This window comes from Microdochium trichocladiopsis (assembly GCF_020744255.1).
Source record: "Microdochium trichocladiopsis strain MPI-CAGE-CH-0230 chromosome Unknown B0I36scaffold_19, whole genome shotgun sequence".
In the NCBI taxonomy this organism is placed as follows: domain Eukaryota; kingdom Fungi; phylum Ascomycota; class Sordariomycetes; order Xylariales; family Microdochiaceae; genus Microdochium; species Microdochium trichocladiopsis.
Genome location: NW_025763562.1, coordinates 86538 through 112383, shown reverse-complemented (window position 1 = coordinate 112383; position 25846 = coordinate 86538). Strand labels below are relative to the sequence as shown.

Sequence of the window (25846 nt, the reverse complement as noted above, 5' to 3'; positions counted from 1 at the left end):
ATTGATGCCCTCGAACTCGAGCTGGCTGCTGGGTATCAGGTCGACCTCGTCCTCGACCCCGGCCCGGTCGTCGTGTTGCCCTGCTTGTTCGCCGACTTGCCTGGCAGCCGGGCTCACTTGCGCAAGTTCTGAATGCCACCCGACGGTGACCAGGTCGCCAATGACGAGGTACACCATCTGCAACGGGGCCCCCGATTCGTCGTTGCCGAGTTCCCTGTGCCGGATGTGGAAGGTGTCGAGGCGCACGAAGCAGCCGACATGGACGGCGCTCGCGTCGATGAAGCGGTGCATCTCAGGGCGCAGCAGGGCCTGGATGCACAGGTCGCCGTCGCCGAGGACGAGGCGGACGGCTCGCCATCGCGTCGACCGCGGGAGGGGGGCGATCGTGACGTCCTCGACGAGGAAGATAGAGCCGGGGATGCAGTAGCTGGTGCGGAGGAGCTCGACGATGAGCAGTTTCGGGGTGAAGGGGTCGGACGGGTCGGCGAAGACTATCGGGAGTTCGGGCGGCGCGGGGCCAGGGTCCTTCTGGGCATCTTGGTCGTGGTCGTCGGGAGACACCGGGAGAGGCATGTGGAGGGATACCGTACATGCTTCGGTCAGTCGTGGGAGGGACGGCGGTGTTGAGTTGTTGGTTGGCAGATGGAGCAACCTCAATTGGGATATCGGGGGAACATACCACCGATACCCGATGTGTCTGTCCGAGCTGACTAATCATGACTCAGCAGGGTTTTAAGGGTAGGGTCAGGGTTCGGCGCAGAGTCGGGTCAGTACATTGATTGAAAGAAGTCAGCAGACCTGGCATGTGTACAATAACCAGTCAATATGACGCGATGCACTTGTGGCATCCGCGAGTGGAATCCGATCATCGGCGACAAACGCAAGGTGATGATGACGAATGTTACCATCCGCTTCGAGCAGGCGAGGATGCGCCGCTGTATGACAGCAGCGATGAAGCAAAATTGTACCAGTTTGGTAGGCATATGGCGTTGTCAACGGTAGCGGAAGTGCGAGCGAAGTCAGCTCGACGGTTGAGTAGGTTATCACTCCCGTAGTAATACAGAAACAGTGCCGGTTTGGGCCATTCGTTTGCTGTCGTATGTCGAAGAGCAGCCCCGATCCACCTGCTCATCAACCTAGTCACAGTGTATCTTCCAGCTGGGACCACTCGGTCAAGTTTTTATTGGAGTTATCCGGGGCCTATGTACTGGTCGCGACGAAAAGATCACTCGCCATCAGGATGTCCTTGGAAAAGCATTTCGTCACCCGACGCGATTTATGACGCTTTCGCTCGCCAGTTGCGTCTTGCAAGAGACGCTTGTTTGGCGCCATCCTTGCGAGCGGAGGTCGTGGCAGCTCCAATAGCACCGCCCTCTCGAAGTCAATCATCATCACCCCGTTGGTTTCCCGACAAAGAAGAATGTTCTCAGCTCGCACATCGTTGTGAATGACACCATGCTGATGCATGGCATGCAAGCTGCCTTTGACTTGCTGCTCCACGGTATGCACAGTCCCTGATGCCTCATACAGGCTCTTCCCACCCCACGCCAGGAATGTCAGGTGAACTATGTACACTCTGAGGTCGAAAAAGTACGTCTTGTTCATGGATCGCAGATCGATGGCGCCCAGGTACACGGGCACATGGACACCCTGCAGATCATCCAAGCGTCGATAGACGGCAGCTTCGTGTTCGAGATCGGGGACAAACGCCTGGATTGTGCCCTTGCACACAAACGTGTATCCATAAGCAAGCAATGTTACCTCGAAAAGTACACTGCGAGCACCGCTCTGCTTGAGGGGTGTGATGCCGTCGTCGAGTGTCTCCTCTAGCTGCGCCCGGAGCAGGTTCAGCCACTGTGCGTGGTCGACGGGGTGACGGAGGGCTGTGCCATGATACGTAGCCTCTTGGCGGTGAAGTGCAGCGTTTGGGCAGCTCTGGTCAAGAGCATGTCCTCGGACCAGACCAAGAAGGCACTTCTGGGTGCAGAACTGTCGGCGTTGCCCGCTGTTATTGACGCTGCCGCCTCGTTGTCGCATGGCTAGGCGCGTACTCCGTCGGGCTCCTTCTCGCGTATTTCGTTGGGCTGGCGTTGGGGTGGTCGGCGCCCTTCGATTGGGCTCCTCGTCCGAAGACTCGGACTCGTCGTCCCGTTTCGAGGGCTGGATGCCGGCATCGGCGTGGCCTTGACCGCGCCGTGGGTTTCTTCGTGGACGGATCGGTGATCGATCTACATTGCCGTATGTAGGGGGTTGGTAGCCCGGCGAGCTGTCCGAGAGAAAGGACCGGTCCTCTTCAGGGATCGACCGGTATGTCAGATCGAATGACACCTCCCATTTGTTCAGCTTCTTCGTAGCCCGGTCGCGTTCATCCTGGCCGTGCGACCGCATTCCTAACCCGTCGATGGCTAGCAGCGTGAAGGCCAGATACTGAGCGACGGCTGTGCAGAGATGAGCGTCCTTCGTTTGGGCAGCAACTTCGGCACTCGGCACCGCCAAGTGATAGAAAAGGGTCTCTGGCTCGTCCCAGTCAACCTTGAGAAACACGATAGCTTCGCCCGTTGTCAAGAGGCTGTACTCGAGGCCGCCCTCGATCATGTAATGGTACGTCTGCGTGATGGCTGACGCGGTCAGCCTTTCGGCGTGGTATGCGAAGCGCGCCTCTGGGTCTTCTGAAGTCGGTACCGTCTTCCGGTTTACGACCTCTTTGTACATATCCGTGACGCGCAGACCGACATGCAGATGTTGGACCGTCAACTTGTGCGGCGGTTTGTACTCGCAGATGTAGGCCCTTGTCCGCTCCCCTTGGGCATCGTCGGAGCGGTAGATGCAGATCTGGTCCGCCTGCAGCTTCCTCAGATTCTCTCCGTGCCCTGGTGTGCTTGGTGGTACGGTACGAGCCTGCCTGTCGATCACCTCTTCCGCCGTTTCACTCAGTGCGTGCGGGTGGTTCTCGAACACGATGCCGTTGCCAAGATCGAATGCCTTTCCGACGGCCGGTATGTTGACAAGCTGATTGATGATGTTCCTCACTGGATCCTCTACAGCGTTGTGCAAGAAGAACTCTAGGACTTTCTCGTCTGCGATGCTTCGCCCGCCGATTCTGGCGCCCATGGTAGCTAGAAAGTGCTCGCTCTCAAAGAGCCGATCTGAATCAAGCCGGTCTGAATCGAGCCGGTCTGAATCGCAAGGGAAGGTGTCTAGTAGGCGGCCAAATATGCGCCTTTGCTGCTCCAGGAAGTCCGGCCATTGGCGCAGGCTGGTAGGACAACGTTTGCTTTGTGGATTGGTCAAAGAACCTCGTGATAACCGGTCGGGATTGGACTCCACCTGAAGTTTGGCGAAGACTAACCGATGACATGCGTCGAGGTATTCCTTGAAGGTTGTGCGTTGTGTCTGTTGCTCGGACGCTTCTGCTCTCTGCTCTGCTGCTTCGCGTTGTTGCTCTGCTGCTTCGAGTTGTTGCTCTGCTGCTTCGCGTTGTCGTCTTTCTTCCTCGAACCGTCTTTCAGCGGCTTCAGCCCGCAGCTGTGCTTTACGCAGCAGGTATTGCATTTCATTTGTAGTTTCGCGATCCATGCCGATGGTCTTCTTTCTTTCGTGATCCCGAGCAGTGTGGTTGATGGTGGAAGTTCGGAATCGTGTTGTTTGTTACGAGGGTAACACAGCCCCACTTTGACCGTGGCTGCCTAGGCAACAGGCAGCCCGCAAATAGCCGACGCACATTCGTCGGCCCATCAGCACCTGAACATTTCCCGCAGGCTATCCGAACGCCCCTCGTCACTTCAAGAAGGACGGGACGACAAAAGATACCAGCCCAAGATCCAACCCCGAACGACTTTCCGGCTCCAAATTCCATGACGACGACTTTTTGTTCTTGAGAGCCGTCTGGCAGCCCTTATTGACCACTCGCGACATGCCAGACGGCGATGTCAACCTCGCTTTGTGCAGACGGCTCGGCATCAGCACGGATGTCTTGGCAGTTGCAGGCGACATTCTGTTCCCCACACTGCCGTCGCGGGTCTGGAAATGGCCCTTGAGACAACATCACCAGCCGAGCATGGCGCAAGATGTCACGGAACGGCTGGCTCGGCTGACGATAGAAGACTACTCGCCATCTTCTGGCATCGATACCCTGCATACTCCGCTACGGCCCGTCGTCCAACCCGTCAGCCCACAGGCTCCTGATCCGCTGTTTCCGATAATCCGTCTCTGCCGTTTCTTGCGGCGCTGATGTCGCCCTAAGAGGACGCGACCCCGTGGCGGACGCTGCCTCTGGGCGGGACGACCAACTTTCAGGCCACCAGGAGGCTGATATGGGCAGATCAGGACCCGGCCAGGATGACCCAGGGGGCTCGGCGTACCCACAGCTGCCCCGACTCCCGCCACGAAGGCGGACGACAGCACTTGTTGAAGCTGTGCCCTCTGGAAAACAATCTCTACCCATCCCCGGAACCCGTGCACTCCTGCCTGCGGCAACCGCCTATCCACCCGACCTCGACTGCACGATTGCAACCAAGGCCGCGGCCCGCGATTCTCTCGTCCAACTCGAACCTCACCGACTCCACTCGGCTGGATCCCTCCCGTCTCGACCGCAGCCTCGAATTGCCTCGAGCCGTCCCCGTGCTGTATGCTATCGGCTATAATCGAGGCCGTTGCTCCATTCATGGCCAGCGACAGTCCTTGTCGCGAACGCGTCCAACTCGAACGTCGCCCATACCTCCCGCTCCCGCCATCATACCAACGTCGACGCGGCCGACCTGGCGTCACCCACGGTCTCGCTCCAGAACCCACCCAAACGAGCCCCCTGCTAGAAGCCCACGCAAACGCTCCGACAGACGCCTCGGACTTCCCCCTCACGATTCCTTCCCCCCATCGTAGATGATGGCCAGAAGCCCGGTCAGAGCTACTCGAAGCTCATCGGCATGGCCATTCTACACGCGCCGCACCGACGACTAACCCTGGCCCAGATCTACAACTAGATCTCCGGCACGTACAAGTTCTACAAGGCTAGGGAGGCTGGATGGCAGAACAGTATTCGGCACAAGTTAAGCATTCACAAGGCCTTTATCAAGATGGAGCGCCCAAAGAACGACCCCGGGAAGGGCAACTACTGGACGATCCAGGAGGGCATGGCGATGCAATTCATCAAGGAGAAGCCCGCTCGCATGTCCAACGCTGCAGCAAGCATACCCATCATTTCGTCTTGTCTTGGGCCCTCGAGGCCGATACCCGAGCCGACACTCCCTCCCCCATTGCCGATACCGCTGCCCACATCACAGCCAACTCGACCGGCCGAGCCTTCGTCGGACGCTACCATCCCAGGCCCCGATCCCCTGACACCAGAGGTTGTTGCATCGGGCGCCTATCTCAAACTCCCCAACTGCTTACCCCTCGCGATGGTCATGAAGTCGCCGACAGTTCCTCGCCATGTCCCCATACGCCCCCTCCTTGGGTTCTCCCCGCCGTCTTTCAATTGTAAGCTCAAGCGCAAGCTTCCGTGTATGAATGACACCGGCCTCATCTCCGCCGACCGTCTGCGGTCGAAGAGGAACCGACCTGACCACAGAGGCCGTGCCGAGATGGAGATCGCCCGCCTCCGGGCGGAGGACCGAGGCCGTAGCACGGTCCGCTCCCACAATGTCTTCGGCCTGACATCTTGGTCGCCATTCCGCGAAACGGGCCAAATGCACCTGCCTCTGACTGCCATGATGCTCAAGCCCCTTGACAAGCCCTCGCCGCCTGGCTCTCTCAACACCAACCTCCGGATGCTCCGCAATCAGGTCCGCGAGATACTGCAGATCCCACTGCGCAATATGACGGACGAGGACCCCGCGCCCTACTGTGCCGATTCTAATTTCAACGCAGCCTTCTACGACACCAGTGACGACCCGCCAATGTTTGGAGATTTCCTCATGTGGAACGATCTCGACGTGTACGGCTCGCCCTGGGAACATTAGCGAGGCCTCCGAAGCTCAAGCGAACTCACGTCACCACCGCACTACGCGACATCAGCACCACTGGCAATCTACTGCTACTCCTCTGAAGCTTAGAATCTAGTCGAATATCATCTGGGAAACTCCGAACAAGGCCTTCAGCGGGCTCCATTCGTCTCCGACCAAGGGAAGCGCCGTCCAGTCCCCCGTTCAGCCGCCTTACCCACAGAATAAACCCCCGATGACCAACATGCCCCAAAGGTTATATTCAGCGTACCGTAACTGTCGTTGGAAAATTGGGTACCACTCTGACTGGGGAACCAGTGTGATGTGATGTGATTGACCTCATGGAGATAAGAAAGTATTCTGCGACGTTTCAACAAACCACTCGCTACTCTATCCCATATAGCTGCTTCTCCGGGTTTGTTATGGCTTTACCCCAGGCTATTTGCCCGACCTGGTGTGGGTGGATGATTTCGGAACTAAATCCTCTCGCAAAATTCGAAAACTTTTGTCTCATGCACCAGTCGGTCACTTATTCTTTAACTGTGAAGCTGCTCATCGTGGGTAATTGGAGACAATGGCCTGCGGAGGGTCACCCCTCCTGTTGCAAGACGGGTGCCATACGGCAGTACCTTTTCTACTTTACTCAAGACGGGTCTGTGCTGACTCCCTTGTTGTCACTGTGGTCGTCGACTGCTTAAAGTACTTGTGCCTGCTGGAGTAGCGGTTAGGATCACTTTGCCGCTTTTGGAGCGCTTCGACTTCTCAAAAGCATGGTGCGCATTGCATAGATGGCAATGAAGAGCGTCACAGATGACTCGAAGCATGTAAAATCTTGTAGTCACGTAACAGATCACTGTCAGAGCCATGCCCACTTGACTGGGCAGGAGCTCAAGTGTGGTAGTCTAGATTCAAGTAAAGTCCAAGAAGTGAAGGTCTCGATTGCTTGGTCTTCGCCCCCTTCAGCCTGAAGGGGGATTCTACATATTAAAATACAGTGGGTTCGTTCTATCTTTGTTGCAGCAGAGTCCTCACAGGGGCGCCACTAGCGCAACACTTGGACAACAAATGCTCCTGGCTATGCGTCTCTGAATCTCTTATTCCTTCTTCGCGTGACTTTCAGCCAATGCTTTGGAGAATCGCTTCTGTCTTTCGACCAATCCATCCTATGTTGACAGTTAGCCAGTCTTCAGTACTAGAGATTCGGTGTCTAATGTGAATACTAACCACGGCGCTTGACGGAGAGAGCCACAGCAGCATGCGCGCCATGGCAACACCTCCACCCAGCCATATCTTGCCGCTGGCACCCCGCTCCACGTGGCGGAGCAGTTGAGTGGCAAACGCCTTTGGCTCCATACCATAGGGATTCTGGTCCGGGTTTTCCTCGATAATGCTCTTGATTCCATAATAGTTGGATGACTCGGGTATCGGCAAGGTGCGCATGTTGGAAAAAAAGCTCGTTGCGATGCCGCCCGTCATGAGAGTGATTGTGCGAACTCCAAGGGGAGCGAGCTCAAGGCGCCATGTCTCACTTCCTTGAATCAGAGCCGCCTTTGAGGCATTGTAGATGCCTAGACGATGAGAGAAAAAGAGTTAATGCAAGTTTTGCCATGATGCCCTTATCAAGGAATGAATACAGATACCTACTTGAAAAAGGAAAATTGATTGCTCCGCCGACAGAGGAAATGTTCACCACACAGCCCTTGGCCTTGATGAGCAACGGGCCGAAGGACTGCAGCATGGCCATCGGCCCAAAGAAGTTGAGATCAAAGAGCTGCTTGGCTTCCTTGAGAGGGGTGTCGAGAACGGGCGCGTTCAACCCCAGCCCGGCGTTGTTTATCAGAACATCGAGCTTGCCCGCCTGCTTGGCGACTTGTTCCGCCGCGGCGGCGATGGAGTCGACGGACATCACGTCAAGGCTCATCACGGTGACATTGGAAGCGGCGTGCAACGTCTGTGGGACTTTCGAGGGGGTGCGGGCGGTGGCGAATACATGGTAGCCGTGTTCTTGGAAGACTTCGGCGATGGCAGCACCAACGCCGCCAGCGGAGCAGCCTGTGATGAGGGCGGTCTTTCGTACAGCAACCATTCCGAAGTCGATGAAGGGAAGCAAATGGCTTGGTGGAGTTTGGAGGTTCTTTTTTATTGTGTCCTGTGGTCATGGAGAGCCAATTCCCATCAGCGGAGCCATCTGCTTATATATGAATGCGCAAGCTGATGGCACCCGTGGCAAGCCATGTTTCCCGTCTTATGCTTCTCCCATCTCCTTGAAGCTATGTTGCTTTCTCAGCCGCAAAATTACGAAGACTGCTTTGCCTGGCTAGCTCAGTTCTCGTGCCCGCCATATTTTTGGTGCTCAAGTCGTACATGTACTGCCTGGTTGGGTTGAAGCCCCACACTGATGACTTGCCCTTTTCGGACGTTGCTCAATCAGCAGCCCGCCGTTGCATCCAGTGGAGCCACTATGGAGACCTTGCAAGAGCACCCTTGTGTAATGCCCTTTTTGGCAAGGTCATGTCAGCTCGAGGCTTGGATCAATGCAAAACACAACACACACACCGCTATTGCCGACTTCTTCCCTGGGACGGCCATCTAAATGCGCCCGTGGACCCGTTAAACCCGACTGTGCAGGCGACTCGCTAGGGCGATGATGAATCCAAGGTCATCAGCTTCCTCCTCCCAGGCCTCCGCGCGTTGCCGGTGGTGACCTGGTGCGACAAGCAGATCGCCAAACATTAACCGGTCGCCGGCGCCTTCCGTCACCCGAAAGACACTCATCCACGCGGCCTCGCTGTCTGCCTCCCAGAGGGCCTTCGTGGCGGGAAGTGGCACCCTCTCGATGGGCCAGTGGCAAGCCAGCCCAATATCCATACTGACGACGATGGCCAGAATGAAGTAGACCGCTGACACGCGAAGGCACGATTCTTGAAAGATCCAGTCGTGCCACTTGTTAGGTGGAAGCATGGTTGGTATCAATTTTGCATCAGTCTTCAAATGGCGACCAAGAAGGTATTTAAAGATGTTCTGTGAACGGACCGTTAGCATCTGGTATCATCTAGCTGAGTTGCGTGCAAACGTGTTTTAAACTTGACAGAAATTTCTGGCTTGAAATGCGCCTCACCCCAAGAGTGTACAGCAGAGCAAGGCCGCCATCAGGGAAGTGGCCCTGGCTGCCGCCTAATCGAAGCCACAAGAGCATATATAGGCTGCTTGCTTGGGCGGCTGATAGTAGTTCCCACTTGGTGAAATTATCGGTCTTTGAGATCTCTGTTAGTGGCGAGGAGACAGCGTAGAAGTAGAGAAATCTAGAGGATACTCATAAGAGACATCCGTACTTACCTGGGCGTAAATCCACTCTTGTTGCTCGTGGACCCTCGCCCATAATGCAGGATAATCCATGGACGTGGACGGTGTGGCAGCGACGAAGGTGTGAAGGAGCTCGGCACAGGCCGTCAAGGGGTGACTGCTGCTGCTGCTGCCGGCCCCGACATGTTGTGCATCCTTGAAATGCCGGTGGACAAAGATGGCATACGACAAGTCGTGCGCGGCCTTGATTGGCTGGCCACAGAGAAACCTCACGATCAGGTGGCTGATCTGAGAGCTTTCGGACTCGGACCAGAGCTTTGGTTGGAACAGATACAGTGATCTCGGCCCCAGCAACACGGAACTACCCTGGGCCGCCTCATCTGCCCTGCACGCGCCATTTGTGGCTTGCTCTGATTCCAGCTCTGTCTGTGAGCCTGAGCTGCAGGAGCTCCTGTCGTATTCAATGATTGTGGGTCGTGCTGGTGAGTCTCTCATAGACGTGTCTCCAGGGTTGTGGTCCTTCTTTCGCCGGCGTTTGTGGTAGTCTGACATGACCGTCTGACGGACAAATGTGCGCCGTTCATCTCTGCCTTTGGCTGGGTTATCCGTCAAATTCACAAATGTGTACTCGGACTCGACTGTTGAACGAGGCATATTGTCGTGTTCTTGGATTTGGTCATGCCCTGCGTACCCTACCTTGATGCCTGTTTGACGGGCCCCGAAAACATCAAAGTGGCATTGATGGCTGACTTTGGTTTGCATAGTTCGGCAGCGGGAAGGGACGCAATAGGCTCACGGGTACCCGTGGATTTAAGTACGGCAATTGATAGGGGTGCCGCACCATTTTGATACGGGTGCCGCAAGCTTACGGGTGCCGCACTTTTCACAGCCTCCCATTGGCCGACAAACTTGCCGGCCCGTCAGGACACCCCGCACAAGGCGGTGAAGCAGGTTCGCTCTACCACGCGTTAACAGACTCTTGGGATGCCTTATCACAGTGCTGTTTTCGCGGATGGCCGTCGCTGGAATGGATCTGGCAATTGGACGGTACGTATACATATCTATGATCTCCTACGACAAGGCTCTCTCTTTATATGATGACTCTCAACCCGGTGACAGCGCCATGGTACGTGTCCCCATTGGTTTGCGGCCCAAGTGAACCTCAGCGGTCAAGTCAGGATTTGTCCCAAATCCATCAGTGGCGAGAGTTTCAATTAATTAGTCTTGCGCTGCGTTACAGCTTGACTACAATACACTGCTCCATCCGCATTTCGGTGTCAATGTCGCTTCCTCCGGTGTTCGTCGGCGGATCGTCTCCCATCTCCACAACACCCTGTGCCTCAGCGTGACCATCCTGTCCAGATAAGCCATCATCTCTTCTTTAGTCCATTCTCTTGCGTCCGTTGCAGTGATGCAGAGCATTGTCATCTGCTCGCTTTCCAAGCACCAATCATAACTCTTCTGGTCATACCGCAGTGGGAGACCCATCGCCCTGCGGTATTCCTGGTTGGTTTTGATAGTCCCGCGGGGCTGCGCTGCATACCAAGCGCGTCTTGCAGCGACATATCTTTGATATATAGCCTGTGCAATATCGCACCTCGGCGAAGGCGGAGGTGGAGGCGACGGTGGATCAGGTGAGGGTACCGGCACGAGAACAGGTGATGGAAGAGACCGTGGCTGACCGTCTGCAGGAGGGTGGGATGTTGAAAACTGGTACGGTGGGATTCGGATCCGGCATGTCTCGTATACTCGGGGTTGAATCCAACAATACGGTAGATCGTGAGGCGGGCTCCGAAGTGAAACCTGACTGCGAAGATAGCTCCGAGTACCGCAAGGGACACGCTTTTGAGGTCATTGTGTGGCCGACCGTGTGGCAGTTGCTGCATTTACTGGGAGCCCGTGTGGCAGCTTTGGCTGTTGTAGGTCCTGCTTGGAGAGCAAACGTTGTCGCTTCATCGCTCGATAGCTCCCACTGGGGTGGGTCCTGCGCCCACTCGCCCGGCTTCCTGAAGTTTTCCCGGGCCCGAGATGCAGTATCCTCTCCTGGCTTGATTGGCTATTTTGTGCCTGGCTGGCGGCGCCCCTAAATAAGACCAGAGGGCTTCGAGGCTGCTGACTGTTGGAAATCTGGTGGCTCTGGGTTTGACTGCTGGTCTCAACCGCCATACTCGCTGGCAGGGGCTGGGGTTTATTTTTTGGTCGTCCACGGAGACTGGTGGCGATCATGGGGTCTAGGATCCGGCCATGTACGTCTTCGCTTACAGGCTCTCGCAAGTGCCACCATGGATGAATATCCCACTTGGTTAGAGGCGCTGCGGTAATAAGCTTCCCATAGATAGTATGATAACAGGGGATACCAAGCTCGATAGGCGCGGTGCAGTCGTCGTTGCATGGGGTCATGGCGTTCGGCCACGGATTTGCCGCGGTTGGGATGCCTTTCAGAGCCTTGCGGTACTCCCTGGTAATCAAACAAAGTGCCTTGTGAGACACCATCCTAGGAAGCTCGCCCAGATACTCTGAGCCGCGCCCCACGTGCTCTCGCGCCGTTAACACCTCGTCCTGAGCACAGGCTTGTCGAAACTCCCTCTCCTGGTCTTCCAGCATACCTTGGATTGCCTCGACCAGCCGATACAAATGGCTCATGCCGTTCAGAAGATAGCTCTTGACATTGTTGTTGCTGGCCTCTGTGCCGGAGGTCACTCGAATGCCGAAGTTGCGGTATTTCCGGATGAAGCAGCGAGCCCACTGCGCCCTCACAGGCATGTACGTACCATACAGATACGCAAGGATCGCTCTCTGATCCCCGAACTCTGTGCAGAGACTCTTCCAGGCTTTCTCGTGATCCTTTTCGGTCTCGGCAAACACCACCAGCCTCCAGAGCATAAGCACTCCGTGGTAGTCATGGGTTATTGGCCGATTCAGGTTGTCGTGTGTGGTTGGTCCTTCTAGCCTCCCAGATGCCTGCACTGCCTGTCGATCGTGCCGGTCGAGAGTGGCGTCGGGCTCATCCGAACTGCTCTCCTCACCGGTACTGCTGTCCCTCCTGGTGGATACCCACTTCCGCTTGGACTGAAGCATTACATTGGAGTTGATGTGGTGGATGCAAAGCTGCTGCTGAGCGTCTGGAAACTCGACCTCAAGTGCCTTTTTCATCTGGTCGTCAAAGTCAGTAATGACGACGTTGGGGGTCCGGATGCTATATCGGCCGAGGAGCGTGCGCACGCCGTTTGCAAGGAACTGGAACCCTTCAAGCCTCTCGTTGTCGATCAAGCCGAATGCGGCGTTAAAGACAGTGCCCAAGCATGTCTGTCCCGTGACTTAGAAGAGCGGTAACTTGAAGCGGTTCGTGTTGTAGGTGTTGTCGAAACTGACGACCTCGGGGAAACGCTTCCACATTCTGACACAATAAGGGAACGTCCAAACCAACCCCACCAGGCGGTCGGGTTCGTCCGTAGCCCACTGAGCAACGTAAGGGACCTCCTTACTGTCGAACAACTTGATCAATGCAGCCGTAGAGCTGTAGCCACCCAGATTCTCTCTGCTGATCCGAGCTCTGGCGTTGTAGATATCTCTCTTGGTGTAAACCGAATCTGGGAAGCGATCTCGGACGATGCCGCCAATGTCTCGCGCACGAATGCCAACCCGTCGGCTGGAAGACTGGATGGCCGCCTTCACAGGACTATGAAGTCGTCGGTGAACTGGGTGGGTGGCGGCGTCGGTACTGGGGTTATGGTTGTGGCGGTGGTGTTCCGCACCTGGGAAGTGCCGCAGAGTCCACTGGAAGCTGTTCCTTGGCAGGGCCTCGGCAATAATTTTCCATAGGCACCCCGACTTTCGAGACTTTCGTTTCCGAAGGCCAGCAGCCTTTCCTGGCCGCGGAGCCCCGTACCGGTCGCATTGGAAGACATATCGACTTCGCTGTCCCGGTCGAATCATGCCATGAGCTTTGATAACGCCGAAGCCATGGGTTTTCGCAAAACTGTTAACCCTAGCAAGAAGGGCCTCAACAGACGGAGCTGGATCGCCCGGGATTGGTGGGTTTTGAATTATTCCAACGGCGTTGGATCTCGAGCTGGCATCGGACAAGCCATGCTGCTCACGCTGCTCCTCGCCCTGGGCGGGCACATCCGGAAGCAATGAGACCTGGGCAGGGCTTGCGGCCGGTGGCGAAAGCGTGGCTCTGCCTCGTTGCGTTTGGCGCCTTTGTTCGGCCCAGGCAAGATCCCTTTCATGGGCCAAGGCAAGCGCCGAGGCGAGGTGACGGTCTGTTTCTCTGAGCTGGCGAGCTAATCCCAAGGCAGTTGGGAGGGTCGTCATCCTCGTTACGGCTCGCGTTATAGACTCGTCCCGACTTAGTTGACCATAGTGCTGCCTTTTCCGTCTGGTCCCGGCCGGGTCTGGTATCAGTGTGTCGACGTGTTGGACCGGTTGACTCGGTCTATACTGAGGGGTGTGGTAATCGTTTCGGAGGTATATGTCTGATTTTCGCCACTGAACACCAGGAACATCCTTGCCGATCGAATCGTGAAGTCCGGGAAGCGAGGTAAAATTATGATGGAGCCATCCTGCAGGCACGTCGCCCACTCCGTCCGTATCATATTGACATATTTCGAGGCAGGCGGTTGAATCGCCTAACGACTGGTCTGAGTGGCCCGACGAAGGTCGTGATTGTGCTCGGCCAGAGGCATCGTTCGGGGTAATTGGACTTCTGCGGCGGCTTATGTTGGCGGTGTGAATATCTGGTGAAGGCATTGTAAAGCCTCGAGGTATACTGTATTCGTCAGGGTAGCCTCAACTCAACACCGCCGTCCCTCCCACGACTGACCGAAGCATGTACGGTATCCCTCCACATGCCTCTCCCGGTGTCTCCCGACGACCACGACCAAGATGCCCAGAAGGACCCTGGCCCCGCGCCGCCCGAACTCCCGATAGTCTTCGCCGACCCGTCCGACCCCTTCACCCCGAAACTGCTCATCGTCGAGCTCCTCCGCACCAGCTACTGCATCCCCGGCTCTATCTTCCTCGTCGAGGACGTCACGATCGCCCCCCTCCCGCGGTCGACGCGATGGCGAGCCGTCCGCCTCGTCCTCGGCGACGGCGACCTGTGCATCCAGGCCCTGCTGCGCCCTGAGATGCACCGCTTCATCGACGCGAGCGCCGTCCATGTCGGCTGCTTCGTGCGCCTCGACACCTTCCACATCCGGCACAGGGAACTCGGCAACGACGAATCGGGGGCCCCGTTGCAGATGGTGTACCTCGTCATTGGCGACCTGGTCACCGTCGGGTGGCATTCAGAACTTGCGCAAGTGAGCCCGGCTGCCAGGCAAGTCGGCGAACAAGCAGGGCAACACGACGACCGGGCCGGGGTCGAGGACGAGGTCGACCTGATACCCAGCAGCCAGCTCGAGTTCGAGGGCATCAATGAAGCACTGGCGTAGGCGGAACGCCAATCGCGCCAAGCAACACCGACGAAGCATCGGCCTCGCCAGCAACAAAGCAACGACTACGATGACGACGACGGCCTCGACGCGGACGATGTCGAGAACATGGTCGTCTCGCCCTCCAAAACCTCTCGACGCAGGGAAGAAGCTGTCGCCTACGCGCACCGTGGCCCCGCCGCACTGCCGCGCGACTGGACCCATCCCTCCATCCCGCTCAAGCTCACCCGCCTCCGGTCCATCCCCGACCTGCCCTACAAGCAGAACTGGTCCATCAACATACTGGTGGTCGTCAGCGCCCTCGACAACGTCCAGCCGTGCCCGGTGCCCGCCTACGCCATGCGTACGGCGCGCGTCGCGGACCCCTCCACCGGCAAGCGCGTCCTGCTGACCGTGTTCCTTGACCCCGACGAGTTCGCTCCGCGGGTTGGCGCCGTGATCCTGCTCGTCGGCGTCAAGAACCACCTGGCGGACGGCGGGAGCCTCAGGAAGTACGTCAGCGACAGGCCCAGGAGGCCGGGGGAGAGGTGGTGGTACGAGGAGCCGCGCCAGTTTGACTGGTGCGACGTTGAGGGCATGAAGAGCTGGTGGGAGGCGGAAGGAAAGACGGCGCAGGGCGACGCTGCAGATCCAGGCTCATGAAGTCTAATGACGCGATGATGATCTATAGACCATGATCCAACGGCTTGATGCACAAATGAGTTCCTTACCTCCACGCCACTGTAATACCCCTATCGTACGACTCCCTCGCCGGCTCGATAAGCCGCAGGCCATCCTCGACTGCGTCGCCTTGACCTCCAGCTTGGCCTTGCCGTTAATAGCATCCGCCACGTTCTCGTACAGCCCCATCCACCGTCCCGTGACGGTCGGGTACCCCGCGGTGTACTTCTTCGTCTCAGGGTCATGCTTCTGCACGCTTGGGTCGAACTCCTTGTACGTCGTCAAGATGCCGCGCAGGGCCTCCGACTCGACCCCGAATCCTTCATCTAGGGGCTTAGCACCAGCGCCGATCTGCTCCCTCCTCCCGGGGACAGGTGCTTCGCTGCTGGAAGTACTGGCAAGTCAGCACGCGGTTCCTTCTGCTTTCTACAAGGGTTCAATCCTTACCTTGACAAACGAGCCCTTGGTCCCGCGCACGAGCTGCTTGAGCTGCTGCGCCATAGGGCTCGTGACGGCCGTCTTGACGGTGACGAGCAGGCCCAGAAGGGCCCCGTCATACTGCAGGCTGATGGTGAACGAGTGCTCGACCTCGCTCTCGATGGGCCGCTGGGCCCGGTCGGGGGGAGGCTTCCCTGGACCATAGGCTCTGTTGGAGGAACACTTCACATAACCTCTTCACATGCCTGGCGTCTTCCTTCCGGTTCCCGAGCCCGACGTCGCTCTGCCCCAGTTTGCATCGAGTCCCGATAGCGACACCTTGGGCCCCCCGAAGAGGTACGGCCTGGCCTGCCTTCTTAGAGACTCTGCCTCCATGAAGCCGTCCACATCCGCCTCGACCGCTCCAACCCTCCATTCCGCCTGCTGCTGCCCACCTTCTGACTTGCTTGCTTCTTTGACCGGCCTGCTTGCCTGGCCCCGTCTGCCCCCATCGTCCGTCCGTGACCTCTTCGTCATTGGTTGTCCGACGAGCCTGGTGCTGACCCCAGGGGAGATACCGACGATGTTGACGGTAAAATAACGACACGACATGCCAGTCGCTTGACTTCCGTCCGGGGGGGTTCCCTAGGTAAACTTCGTTGGCCCAATTTACCGCCCGTTCGCACCACCTGCACTGCACTCGACGGCAATTTAAGGCCACAGACTGCCCAGCAGTCAATCGCCCCGCCCACATCAAATTGCCCTTGAGGGCAATTCCCATCGTCACCCCATTCCACCGCCTTCAAGGCCAAGGTAGCGTCGAGGCCCTATAGGGACTTCCCTCCGGGCGTAATAAATCCATGCCATGCCTTCAAGGCCGCTTTGTACTGGGACAGGGGGCTCGCGACAATACCTGGGCAGACGACAATTGTAATATGAGAGTAAGGGGGCGAGCCGGGATGACCTATAAAACATGGAGTGCTTACGTTCGGCTGTACGTGGCATGGAGTCAAGCTTTACGGTGCATGAAGTCTGGCTTATTGTACTGTAGGGGCAAGAAAATACTGTGGTGGAGGTGTGGATGAGATTCAACTGGCCTTTCAAGAAACGTAACTCCGCTGAACGCTTCTGCTGTGGTACTACCACAACCTCTTTTGTATGTTTGTTTTGGTTCATCCTTTTGTTCGAATTATGTTCACACTGGCATACGCATGGCAAACGTAGCCCCCTCCAGACGATGGAGGAAAAGAAGGGATTTTGGCTGAGCCTGAATGAGGCCTTGTCGAGCGGCCCAACGGCTTCGAGCGGAATGCTCACGCCGCGCCTATTCTCCGTTTGGGACTCCGTCTCCAACGACAACCGCGAGGTAAGCTTAGCAAATTGAATCTATTGAGGCAAGCTCATGACAAAATGCTCACCAGACCGTGGTGTATAACGGCGATTCCGTCATACTTAGCCATGATCGCGGTCCTGGTTCCTACGGAGTCCTCATTAGAATTTGCTACAAGTTCGGACTGGGCCTTGTCATTCCCTTTTCCGAGGCCCAGGCATCGAACGTGCTGTCTACGGCGGAGGTCAGTGTCCTCTCCGCGTTCGTGATCGTGCAATGCGGCTGTAACTTAACACCAAGCTGACGATGCATATTTTTCCTAGCTCCATAAGCAAATGGCAGCAACTCAAAACTCTACCCCTGACCCCGCCCCTGGCTTTCTAAGCGCTCTACCCTCGGAGATTCGCCAAATCATCTACAAATTCGCGCTGCGTGGAGTGAAATGGACAATAGTAGACGACGAAGACTTCGAACACAATGACTTCCCTCGGGGTATAGGGGACCCCAGCGGCTTCTACTACCCATTGAGCAAAGCGTCATCGGTTCTTCATGTCAACAAGCAGATACGCGGAGAAGCGCTGCCCTTGGCCTTTCGCCTCATCACATTTTGCTTCGATAGCCTCAAAAGGGCTACCATGTTCCTCATGGCAGCTGGCCAAATCGGACGCGAGAACATTGAAACGCTGCACTCAGTTTGGGAAAGCAGTTCGGAGCCTACCAACAATTGGGCTATATCTTCAGACCTGGGGCTCGTACAGCTTCCCATGTGGTCGATTTGTATCCAGTTGTTGAAACAGTGCAAACGGCTGCGGCACTTGTCTCTTCAATTTGACAGTGACCTGATACAGAAGAGAGGATTCGAGTCCTTCAAGAATAATGCAGGCATCCAGGACCTTTGTACATTGCAAGGGTTGAAGAGGGTGGACATCCAAGGATCCGAACGGGACCCCCTGGGGCACTCTAGTCTTGCCGAACCAACCTCCCTGGAGCACCTTGCCGAGTGGCTCAAAAAGCAGATGGAGGAGCGCGCGAGAACAGAAGGAGCAGCACAATGAAGACACAAACGCGTCCAGTATTTCGATTTGATATCTCAGAGAACGCAGAAGCCAAGAGATCCTCGCCGAGTCAGATCCGCCCCCTGTCTATTCTCTTCAACACCTGTTCGCCCCTACGGCATCGCCATGTCCAAGGCCTCGATCATGAAGCTGTGTACCAGACCCAGGAGGTCCTTGCCATTCTGGCGCTCATAAGCATCTAGACCAGCGCGGTCTGGGCTAGCTTCTGTCAATTTGGATCCCTTTGGACGCTTGCGAGGATTCGATACGCAAATGTCCCACCGTTTAAGCAGGAAGATCACGTCGGCTCGCATGATGCGTTAAGAGGAGTGATTAACATCCCTCCATGTGGTGTCCCATCCTGCATGGCTGTTTGAGGTATGCACGAGTTCTACTACCTCGATAATGCAATCCTCGATGATGACCGTCCGCTTCTTACCACCGCCCTTCGAAACCGCCGCAAGCATTTGGCCATCTTGATCCCAAGTGAAAGTCTTCCACACATAGTTTCGACGGCAGAACTCCTTCTCCGACGAAGGCGGGGTGTGGTGATCTGTGAGCCATCCGATTAGCTCCTCTCGTTCGACTTGAGTCACTACCTGCTAAAATACATGATAGGCAGGATTTGGCTTGAAGGGATGACCGAACCAGGGGACCAAACGTAGTCATTCTTGGTGTGATAGGCAATGACGCGAAGGCCTCGCCCGAGAGACTCATCGATGTGCAGGAACAGCTGCTTGGCGGGCTTGCGATGGTTTTGCAGCAAAAGACATCCTGGACAGCCACGAAGGGCTGGCGCTCGGCCTCGGCTGGCTCGTAGTAGGTTGAGCGGCAGCAGGCCTGGCGCTTCTGCGTGTTTCCTGCCTCGCATTGTCCCGACTTGCGGCCGACGGCGAGCAGAGCAGTCTTGGGCTCCGTCAATTGAGCGCCCAAGTACTGCTCGAGGGCCGTGAGCTGCTTGGGGAAGGCGAGGTTGCGAAAGGCGGGGCCAGATGCGACAGGGTTTTGACCAAACACGGTCTAGCCGATGGAGCATAAACGCATAACTGGCTTTGCATCCTTCTGTCTCTCGATGGGGATCAATGGGAATCAACGTGGATCCGAGCATAACAGCCAGGCCAGGTACGTAGCCACAGGAACACAGCCTAGCATAGTGAAAAAAAGCCGACCGATCCAAAGCACCTCAGGAGATGATAAATCTGCGGCGAGCCTGCGGCGAGCCTGCGGCCGTTGTCTCATGCTGGTGGGAGGACTTCGCCTCCTGACGGCCTTTCAAGAATGACGATCCGCCTATCTGCGGCACAGCTCCGCTACCATTTAATGACTGCTCGCTGTCGATAACAGTATGTTTGGCCATGCATAGATGAAGGGACTGCACACTATAGAGGACCTGTATAATATAAATGCATTCTCTAATCGGAGTACAAGCCGGAGTTACTGGCTAAAGCTTTTGAGAATGACTCTCATTCAGCCTCGAATTGGGAGGTCGATTTAAGCTCACCAGCGAATGGGTGCCAGCAGCATCATGACTCCACTGTGGGGCACGTAAAGTCGGCTGCCACCTCAGGGCAAGAACTGAATGGTCTTCGGCCACGAGGCACAGCTTAACATGGATGGCTACAAAAATCCAAACATGTCGCTGAAATAAACAGGATCGGCTATTTGAGCCTACGAGCTCTAGGCGGCTTTCATGTTAGGCATCTAATGTCAGCCTCGTGTGAAATGTTGACAATTGTTTATCGTGAGCCCAAGAATTTCTAACGCTGTTGCGCAGAACATTCAGACGCGTATATCCAGCTGGTATCATGCCATCGGTCCTCGGGAGAAGATCCCAATTATCTCGCGTTGCTATGTCGGTGGAGAAGTCTATTGGAGTTGGGGACGTATACCCTAAGGATGCGAGTCGCTGAGAGTAGTCTGTATCTAGAAATTACCCTCGGGCGTTGGGTGTACTGAGCAGTCGGCGTGTTTTTCATGACTTGGGACAAGTGGCAATATCTAACAGATCAATCGGCGCGCGTGAAGGACGGAAACTTGTCGAAACCCCGAAGACAAGACGTTGCCGTATAGAAGCGCCAGAGATTTCGTGCAGTATTCGGGCCGACGGAGTCGTCGTCGCTCTGAATCAGGCAGGACGACTCTTTGCGTTCAAATATGCCGCCTGGCTTGAGAGCCTTGAAGATCTCCTTGTAGAGAGTGATCCAGTCGCTTATTGAGCCCACCAGCCAGCGCATGTGGATGTAGTCAAATGTGTCCGCGGGATATGTCCACCGCTGTGTGATGCCATCCATCTCGAACTTCAGATTTACAGGAATCCAGTGTGGCTGGTGCGGGGAGATGTCCAGGCCGATCACTTCAATATGAGGATGGTGGTCTGCAAAATCACTGAAAGATATGAGCTCGGCCTCGCAGGGCATCAAGTTAGACGTTCATTCTTCACATTGCCCAAATGCCTGGACGAGTAAGCTGCTATGTGCGCCAATTGTGAGAACATGAGGAGGAAACATACCTGTTCCGCGACCGACGTCAAGTACTTTCTGTATCAGTGAATCAACAGGTGGAGACAATGCCCACTTGGGGTTTAATTGTTGAGGCGGCTTCTTTTTTAGCGCCTTAGTTTCGCGCCTCCATACGTCACGCGAGCTGAAAATATTGGCCTAACTCTACGATGTTCCCTAGAGAGCATTTAGGAACCCCTTCAGCATCCGGGTGCATCTTGACGGTATCCAGCATTTTCTCTTACTATATGCTTTGGACGTGATGCAGGCGATCACATTCCCCGTGACCCGGAAATGGATCACGAAAATCCTTCTCGCCACTTGAAGCACACAGGCTTATCAATCAATCAGGGTACAGCTTCAAAATCTGCGAGTTGGGAGGTCCTTTCAAATTATCATGGCGTGATCTTGGCATGGGCTAGATACAAGCATTGAACTTCCCGGCTTTTGCGAAGCACATGGAAGAGCTTTTCGCTGAAGTGATTAGGCTGTCTATCTACATCCGCTGGGGAAGTTGGTTCGGGCTTTTCTTCTGCTCTACTGCTCCTCGACGTGCCGCACAAGCTGCACAATAATATCGTCGGCCGGCCACCGAGAGCCTCAAAGAGTATATGAGTAGTATCTTCGCATCGTCAAGTGCACCACGAAATTGTCGGTCATATCGATTTCAAAATCCTTAATATTTTCTGTTCTTCGTCTGGTACAGTACGTGAGTGGCGCCCAAGCCAGACTGTTGATGCAGTACAACGAGTGGGGCAACACTGATGCGGGGCGCACCTGGGCGACCGAGCAGGACTCTAGAGCTTGCAATCAATCAGGAACCAAGTCACCACGAGAGATTTCTATGAAAATCGAATGTGGAGGAAAGGGGTATTTCGTTATGAGTGATATGCCGTGGTCCTAGGGTCTGATTATGGGTGGAGATTTTCAACGAGAATCGTCCCGCGAAGTAGGCACGCCTGCCGACGACGAGATCGCGGCACTGGCCGTGGTATGAGAGACCGATCTACATGCAAGATCGGCTCTAGCCTGCATTTCCGACGCCATCAATGACAGAAAGTATGACCTAGCTCTAGAGTCTTGGCGTGAAACCCCCGCTATCAATTCCTCCATACCCACCATACTCGCGCTTGTCCCAAAGTCTGTCAGCGATATTATGTCATAGCCGAATCAATGTTCAGCTGTCCAGCCCGTGCGGTCAAGGTTGCATGGCCGCTCATTCCCAATTGGCCGCCTGGTGTGGCGCGACTTGGATTGAAAAGTAATCCGGCTGCAGGGGACGATTCTGCGTTCATGGCGACAGGCTCTGGAACATCGCTTGGCCGCCCTCCGAGGCTTCCGGGGGGCCATGGAAGGTTCAGCGATGGCGAGCCGCATGCCACATACCCGCCGTTCGGTCGTCTCTGGAGCGCCCTGCATCGCCACTACTGATGCATGGCGGCTATATGCTTTTGCATGGCGCTGCCGCAGCTTTGGCAAGCCGTGCCGTGCGTTCACAAGCGTTGGTAGGACTGTCTGCACGTCAGGGACGGCCTGCGGTCTTGGCCCCAGTCCGCCCGCCTCTCTCTCCCCCTCCCCGCCCTTGTCAAAAAATCGATAGCAATGGCTGTCTTGCCGACCGCCATGGACACGAAGACGTCAACATGCCCGAGCCTCATTCGCGTCGAGGACATCTTTCGCAACGCAAACGCACGCGGGGCAATGCTCCGTAATCGTGCGTTGAGTCAAGCGGCGTGGCGCCGGCATCTCGTGTCATTTTGTGGGTCACTGAGCTGAACGGTGCACGAAGAGCAAGGCAACGCGAGCACCCCCAAACACCGTACATCAGGCAGAACCGCACCTTCCGCACCAACCAAGTACATGAGAGCACTAATGTAGATATCCGGTGCAAATGCAGCATTTTAAGAGTATCACTTGAGTCCCCTGCAGCACAACCACCGCCCGATTTTCCTGCCACTTCCAGCCTGCGGGGATGGTCGTCGGGCGGCTGAGCCGGTCTTGCTAAGTAGACAACGAAGAGTATCTCCGGCTCCGCGCCTCCCCTCAGACGGTGCGCGCCCTCTTTAAAAGTTCCTGCTCGGTTAATTAGAGTGGTTGATGCCGCGAGGGGCTACGTCACCGTCGAAGGAGGAGAGAAGACTACTACGTGGGAAAGGCTTTCGGCCAAAGCTCATCTTCCATTTCACGGGAGTCGTATTGTCCTCGTTGTTGAATGAGTGATTCTGGAAAAGGGCTGGGTGTGATGGTCACGTAAGCACAGATTGTTGTTTCTCTTACGTCATAGTCTATGCGAGATTTCAGGCCCCTACTAACTACATAGGCATGTGCCTATGGCATTACAAGAGGCATTATATCGAGTGGCCATAATAACTGTCCGACTTTTCCCGGAAATCTTGTCGCTCTGCCTATCGCCCCTATTCCAACGACAGATAATCTCTGTTTCTCATGCTTGAAAGGGATGAAGAGGTTTGCGGTTAGTGGCGGGGACAACGTAGCGGAAGCCGGATTGGCCTAAGTGAATTCGGTCACACAGGCGTTGATGTGGCTCGTGTTCGATATGGCGCTCGCGTTTGTCCTGTCGTCGTTCGTCCTGGATTCCTAACGCACGCACGCTTATGACCAGCTCGGAAGGATCTGCCAAACCGGGCCGCCGATAACGAGATTGGTTGTTGCTGGGCATGAAGTCGCCCTCAGCGACGTGGATAGGCCGGCTGCCGATGACTCCTCTGGGACGGCCGATGTCATTCTGTCGGCGTGACGCGCCATATCGTTCTTGTCTGCAAAGGTCAGGTTCCTCGTCGTCAGCCTCAGACGCCCGCGAGGGGCGGGGCGTGTTGACGTCTTTTAGGATTCCGCGACCCGGTCGCTTGGAGTGCTTCGAGTAAGGGCTGGGAGGAGCTGGGTGATAGATGGCGGATTGCTGCCGCGGAGAGGAGTTGGCGTCCTCAAATCTAACAAAGGACCTGCGGCGCTGCAAGAGCTGATCTGGCCGACCTTTTGGGATGTCAAAAATTCTACCATTCCCGTAATCGTAAATTCGAGAGTCGCTCTTGACAGAGCTCCGCGAATTCGAGCCGCCATGAGAGTAGGGCGGCCCAGAAGGTGACGTATGGTAAGTCTGCGCGGCTCGTAGGCGCTTCCCGTAGAGCTCATCAACGACGGTAGCGTTGTGGCCTATAAACACAACGCAAGAGAGGCTATAGAACTCTTGGCTGTTCGCAAAGATCTTGCTGGGGACGTAGGTTTCGCACATAGCGCTGACGGGGATTTGTGGAAAGTCGACGTGGGTCTTGTCCGTGTAGACAGCCTCGGCTGAAAAGGCTCCAAGGGTCTGCTTCGTCGAATTCTTTTTTTTTTCTTTTCTTCAGTGCACTACATAGAAGGTCGAGCCAGAATCATATACGGAGATGTCTTTATATATGCGCACCCATGGAGACCTTGAGATTGCACACTGTCGATCTCTCCATTGATGGGCAGGGTGGCAAGGCTGGATCGGAGCACGACTATGTGCTACTATGATGCAGGCAGCTGTGGCTGTGTCAGGCAGGGACCGTCGGCTGGTTGCCTACACGGGACACAGGACGCAAGAGAATTGTTTCCCAACTAAATGGTTTGCGAACCAAAATTGTCCCGTCCTAGTATGCAAGAGTTGCCTTGTCGCTGGGGTTTCTGCCTGAGGATTAAAGCCCAACCGCCCGAACGGCCACAAGCCCCCGTAGCTAACCTTGGCGCTCGCAGCGATCTTCTGGTATTTGACAAAACCCGTCAGGTCGCTTTTGTCACGGCTACCAAAGCGCACAATAGCTGTAACTTTCAATCGCTGCTAATAATCTAGGAATTTGCATGTCATCGATTCGGATATTGCATTTCATTCCGTAATCTCTTCGCTGGGCGGTGATTCCATCCTTGACATAAAACTTGGATGCTGTGGCCCACTTCTCGCGCGGGCTGCTTTACCGATCAAATTCGGTGACAGTCTCAGGCTGACAGGCAGAGATCTATCATTGGACCGGGGTTCGCGGCTGCAGTCGGTCCCTTCTCACCCATCATAAGGCAGACAGCGAATGTTGCACCTCAGCTGAGTTGCACGCCCAACAAAGGCGGTGAGCTGCTGTATGCAAATGTTGTGAGGCCCAGATCAACGAATGGCATGGCATCCATCAACTTCCCCGGCGCCACATATGATATTTGTCACCAGAAATGGACCGCTTCAGGCCTCTGACTTCAGTCGGATCTTCAGATGAGACTTGAAGGCTCAGATCATCGGTGCATACAGGGCGAGATTTCGCATCGTTGTTGTCAGTTTACACCATGGTAGACCACTAATTCGCACATGACTCAGTGCAAGCAAGCCTTGGATGTAGCTCCGTTACCTAGCATCCTTATTCTGATGGGTGATGCCTTCAAGTGGCGCACCCTGGCGGGAGCAGCAGCGCACGTAAGATCTACAAGTTTCGGATAATCGAGGTATGACCCCACCCATCTTCAATGTCAAAGGTAGATGAAATCCCAGATTCCGATTCGACTAAGTTATGCTGAATAAATACCTAAGTATTGTTTGCCACACATACCGGATTTAGATCCTTCCACATCTCTGCCGTCATCAACCTATGGAACTCGTCGACAATGCTCTTGTCCGGACCAGGCTCGTGCCAGTACATTCTGAGATAGCGATGGCTGCCGTCGCCGTCGCCCTCGACTGGCTTGAACCGGAGCATCACGTCGGGAATCCCCGTGAGCACCGGGTTGTCGATTTCCTCCACCTTCGGGACGACCATCATCTTGGCCGTGCCTTCTTTTTGGTCCATGGACATTTCCTCGACTATCACCTCCTTCGCGAAAAACGGCTTCACCACCTTAGTCTCTAACTCAAGATTCAAGTAGGGGATGAGGAAAGCGACCCAGTCGTACAGGACTTCATCCGACAGGGAGCCAGATTCTTTTGTGAACCTTGTCACGCGCTCTTTCAATGTTCGGTTGCCGTTAAAGATCTGCTCTAGATCGCTCTCTGTGATCCTCCAAAGCTCGGGCTTGACCATTTCCGTAGGCACCAGCAGCGTGGGGGATCCCCTTCTTCTCGACCTCTTGGAAGAACCTGTTCGCAGATTCTATGTCGAAAGCGATATTGACCTGGTTCTTGAAGACGTTGTGCTCACCGTGAACATTGCCGGCCATAGCATTCACTCCGCCCATCTTTAGCCCCTTA

The 25846-nt window shown here is 55.6% G+C and overlaps 8 protein-coding genes across 8 annotated transcripts; 2 read left to right on the top strand and 6 right to left on the bottom strand.

Moving 5' to 3' along the window:
* Window positions 1–1158: 1158 nt before the first annotated feature.
* On the bottom strand, window positions 1159–3619 carry B0I36DRAFT_342604 (uncharacterized protein). Its single transcript, XM_046156097.1, has one exon. The coding sequence runs from the start codon at window positions 3574–3576 to the stop codon at window positions 1201–1203; it is 2376 nt and encodes a 791-aa protein (XP_046003885.1). The 5' UTR covers window positions 3577–3619; the 3' UTR covers window positions 1159–1200.
* Window positions 3620–3913: 294 nt separating this feature from the next.
* B0I36DRAFT_356723 (fork head domain-containing protein) lies at window positions 3914–5957 on the top strand (the record flags this gene model as incomplete). The annotated part of the gene is made up of 3 exons (XM_046157668.1): window positions 3914–4165; window positions 4305–4625; window positions 4980–5957. The coding sequence occupies 3 exons, from the start codon at window positions 3914–3916 to the stop codon at window positions 5955–5957; spliced, it is 1551 nt and encodes a 516-aa protein (XP_046003884.1).
* A 1098-nt stretch (window positions 5958–7055) lies between these two features.
* B0I36DRAFT_257953 (uncharacterized protein) lies at window positions 7056–8025 on the bottom strand (the record flags this gene model as incomplete). The annotated part of the gene is made up of 2 exons (XM_046151049.1): window positions 7056–7507; window positions 7584–8025. The coding sequence occupies 2 exons, from the start codon at window positions 8023–8025 to the stop codon at window positions 7056–7058; spliced, it is 894 nt and encodes a 297-aa protein (XP_046003883.1).
* A 40-nt stretch (window positions 8026–8065) lies between these two features.
* B0I36DRAFT_342598 (uncharacterized protein) lies at window positions 8066–10034 on the bottom strand. Its single transcript, XM_046156096.1, has 4 exons — window positions 9276–10034; window positions 9058–9192; window positions 8496–8960; window positions 8066–8435 (listed from the first exon to the last, which is right to left on the bottom strand). Exons 1-3 carry the CDS (start codon window positions 10002–10004, stop codon window positions 8550–8552), a joined length of 1275 nt encoding a protein of 424 aa, XP_046003882.1. The 5' UTR covers window positions 10005–10034; the 3' UTR covers window positions 8066–8435; window positions 8496–8549.
* A 195-nt stretch (window positions 10035–10229) lies between these two features.
* On the bottom strand, window positions 10230–11095 carry B0I36DRAFT_402142 (uncharacterized protein; the record flags this gene model as incomplete). Its single annotated transcript, XM_046161722.1, has 1 exon — window positions 10230–11095. A coding segment is annotated over one exon (429 nt), but the record flags the coding sequence as incomplete, so codon positions are not given.
* A 5899-nt stretch (window positions 11096–16994) lies between these two features.
* B0I36DRAFT_437046 (uncharacterized protein) lies at window positions 16995–18142 on the top strand (the record flags this gene model as incomplete). The annotated part of the gene is made up of 3 exons (XM_046162877.1): window positions 16995–17123; window positions 17179–17331; window positions 17411–18142. The coding sequence occupies 3 exons, from the start codon at window positions 16995–16997 to the stop codon at window positions 18140–18142; spliced, it is 1014 nt and encodes a 337-aa protein (XP_046003880.1).
* A 2006-nt stretch (window positions 18143–20148) lies between these two features.
* On the bottom strand, window positions 20149–20559 carry B0I36DRAFT_402119 (uncharacterized protein; the record flags this gene model as incomplete). The annotated part of the gene is made up of 1 exon (XM_046161721.1): window positions 20149–20559. The coding sequence occupies one exon, from the start codon at window positions 20557–20559 to the stop codon at window positions 20149–20151; it is 411 nt and encodes a 136-aa protein (XP_046003879.1).
* Window positions 20560–22797: 2238 nt separating this feature from the next.
* Window positions 22798–25815, bottom strand: B0I36DRAFT_402117 (uncharacterized protein; the record flags this gene model as incomplete). The annotated part of the gene is made up of 5 exons (XM_046161720.1): window positions 22798–23971; window positions 24365–24425; window positions 24598–24638; window positions 25212–25748; window positions 25771–25815. 5 exons carry the CDS (start codon window positions 25813–25815, stop codon window positions 23084–23086), a joined length of 1572 nt encoding a protein of 523 aa, XP_046003878.1. The 3' UTR covers window positions 22798–23083.
* Between the last annotated feature and the right edge of the window lie 31 nt (window positions 25816–25846).

Bases quoted from the DNA above. Each gene is read 5' to 3' on its own strand.
- B0I36DRAFT_342604 (XM_046156097.1), bottom strand. From the start codon at position 3,576: ATGGATCGCGAAACTACAAATGAAATGCAATACCTGCTGCGTAAAGCA.
- B0I36DRAFT_342598 (XM_046156096.1), bottom strand. From the start codon at position 10,004: ATGCAAACCAAAGTCAGCCATCAATGCCACTTTGATGTTTTCGGGGCC. The intron at 9,193-9,275 runs GTAAGTACGGAT...GAGATCTCAAAG, and splicing joins AAGAGTGGATTTACGCCCAG to ACCGATAATTTCACCAAGTG. The intron at 8,961-9,057 runs GTGAGGCGCATT...GTCCGTTCACAG, and splicing joins CTCTGCTGTACACTCTTGGG to AACATCTTTAAATACCTTCT.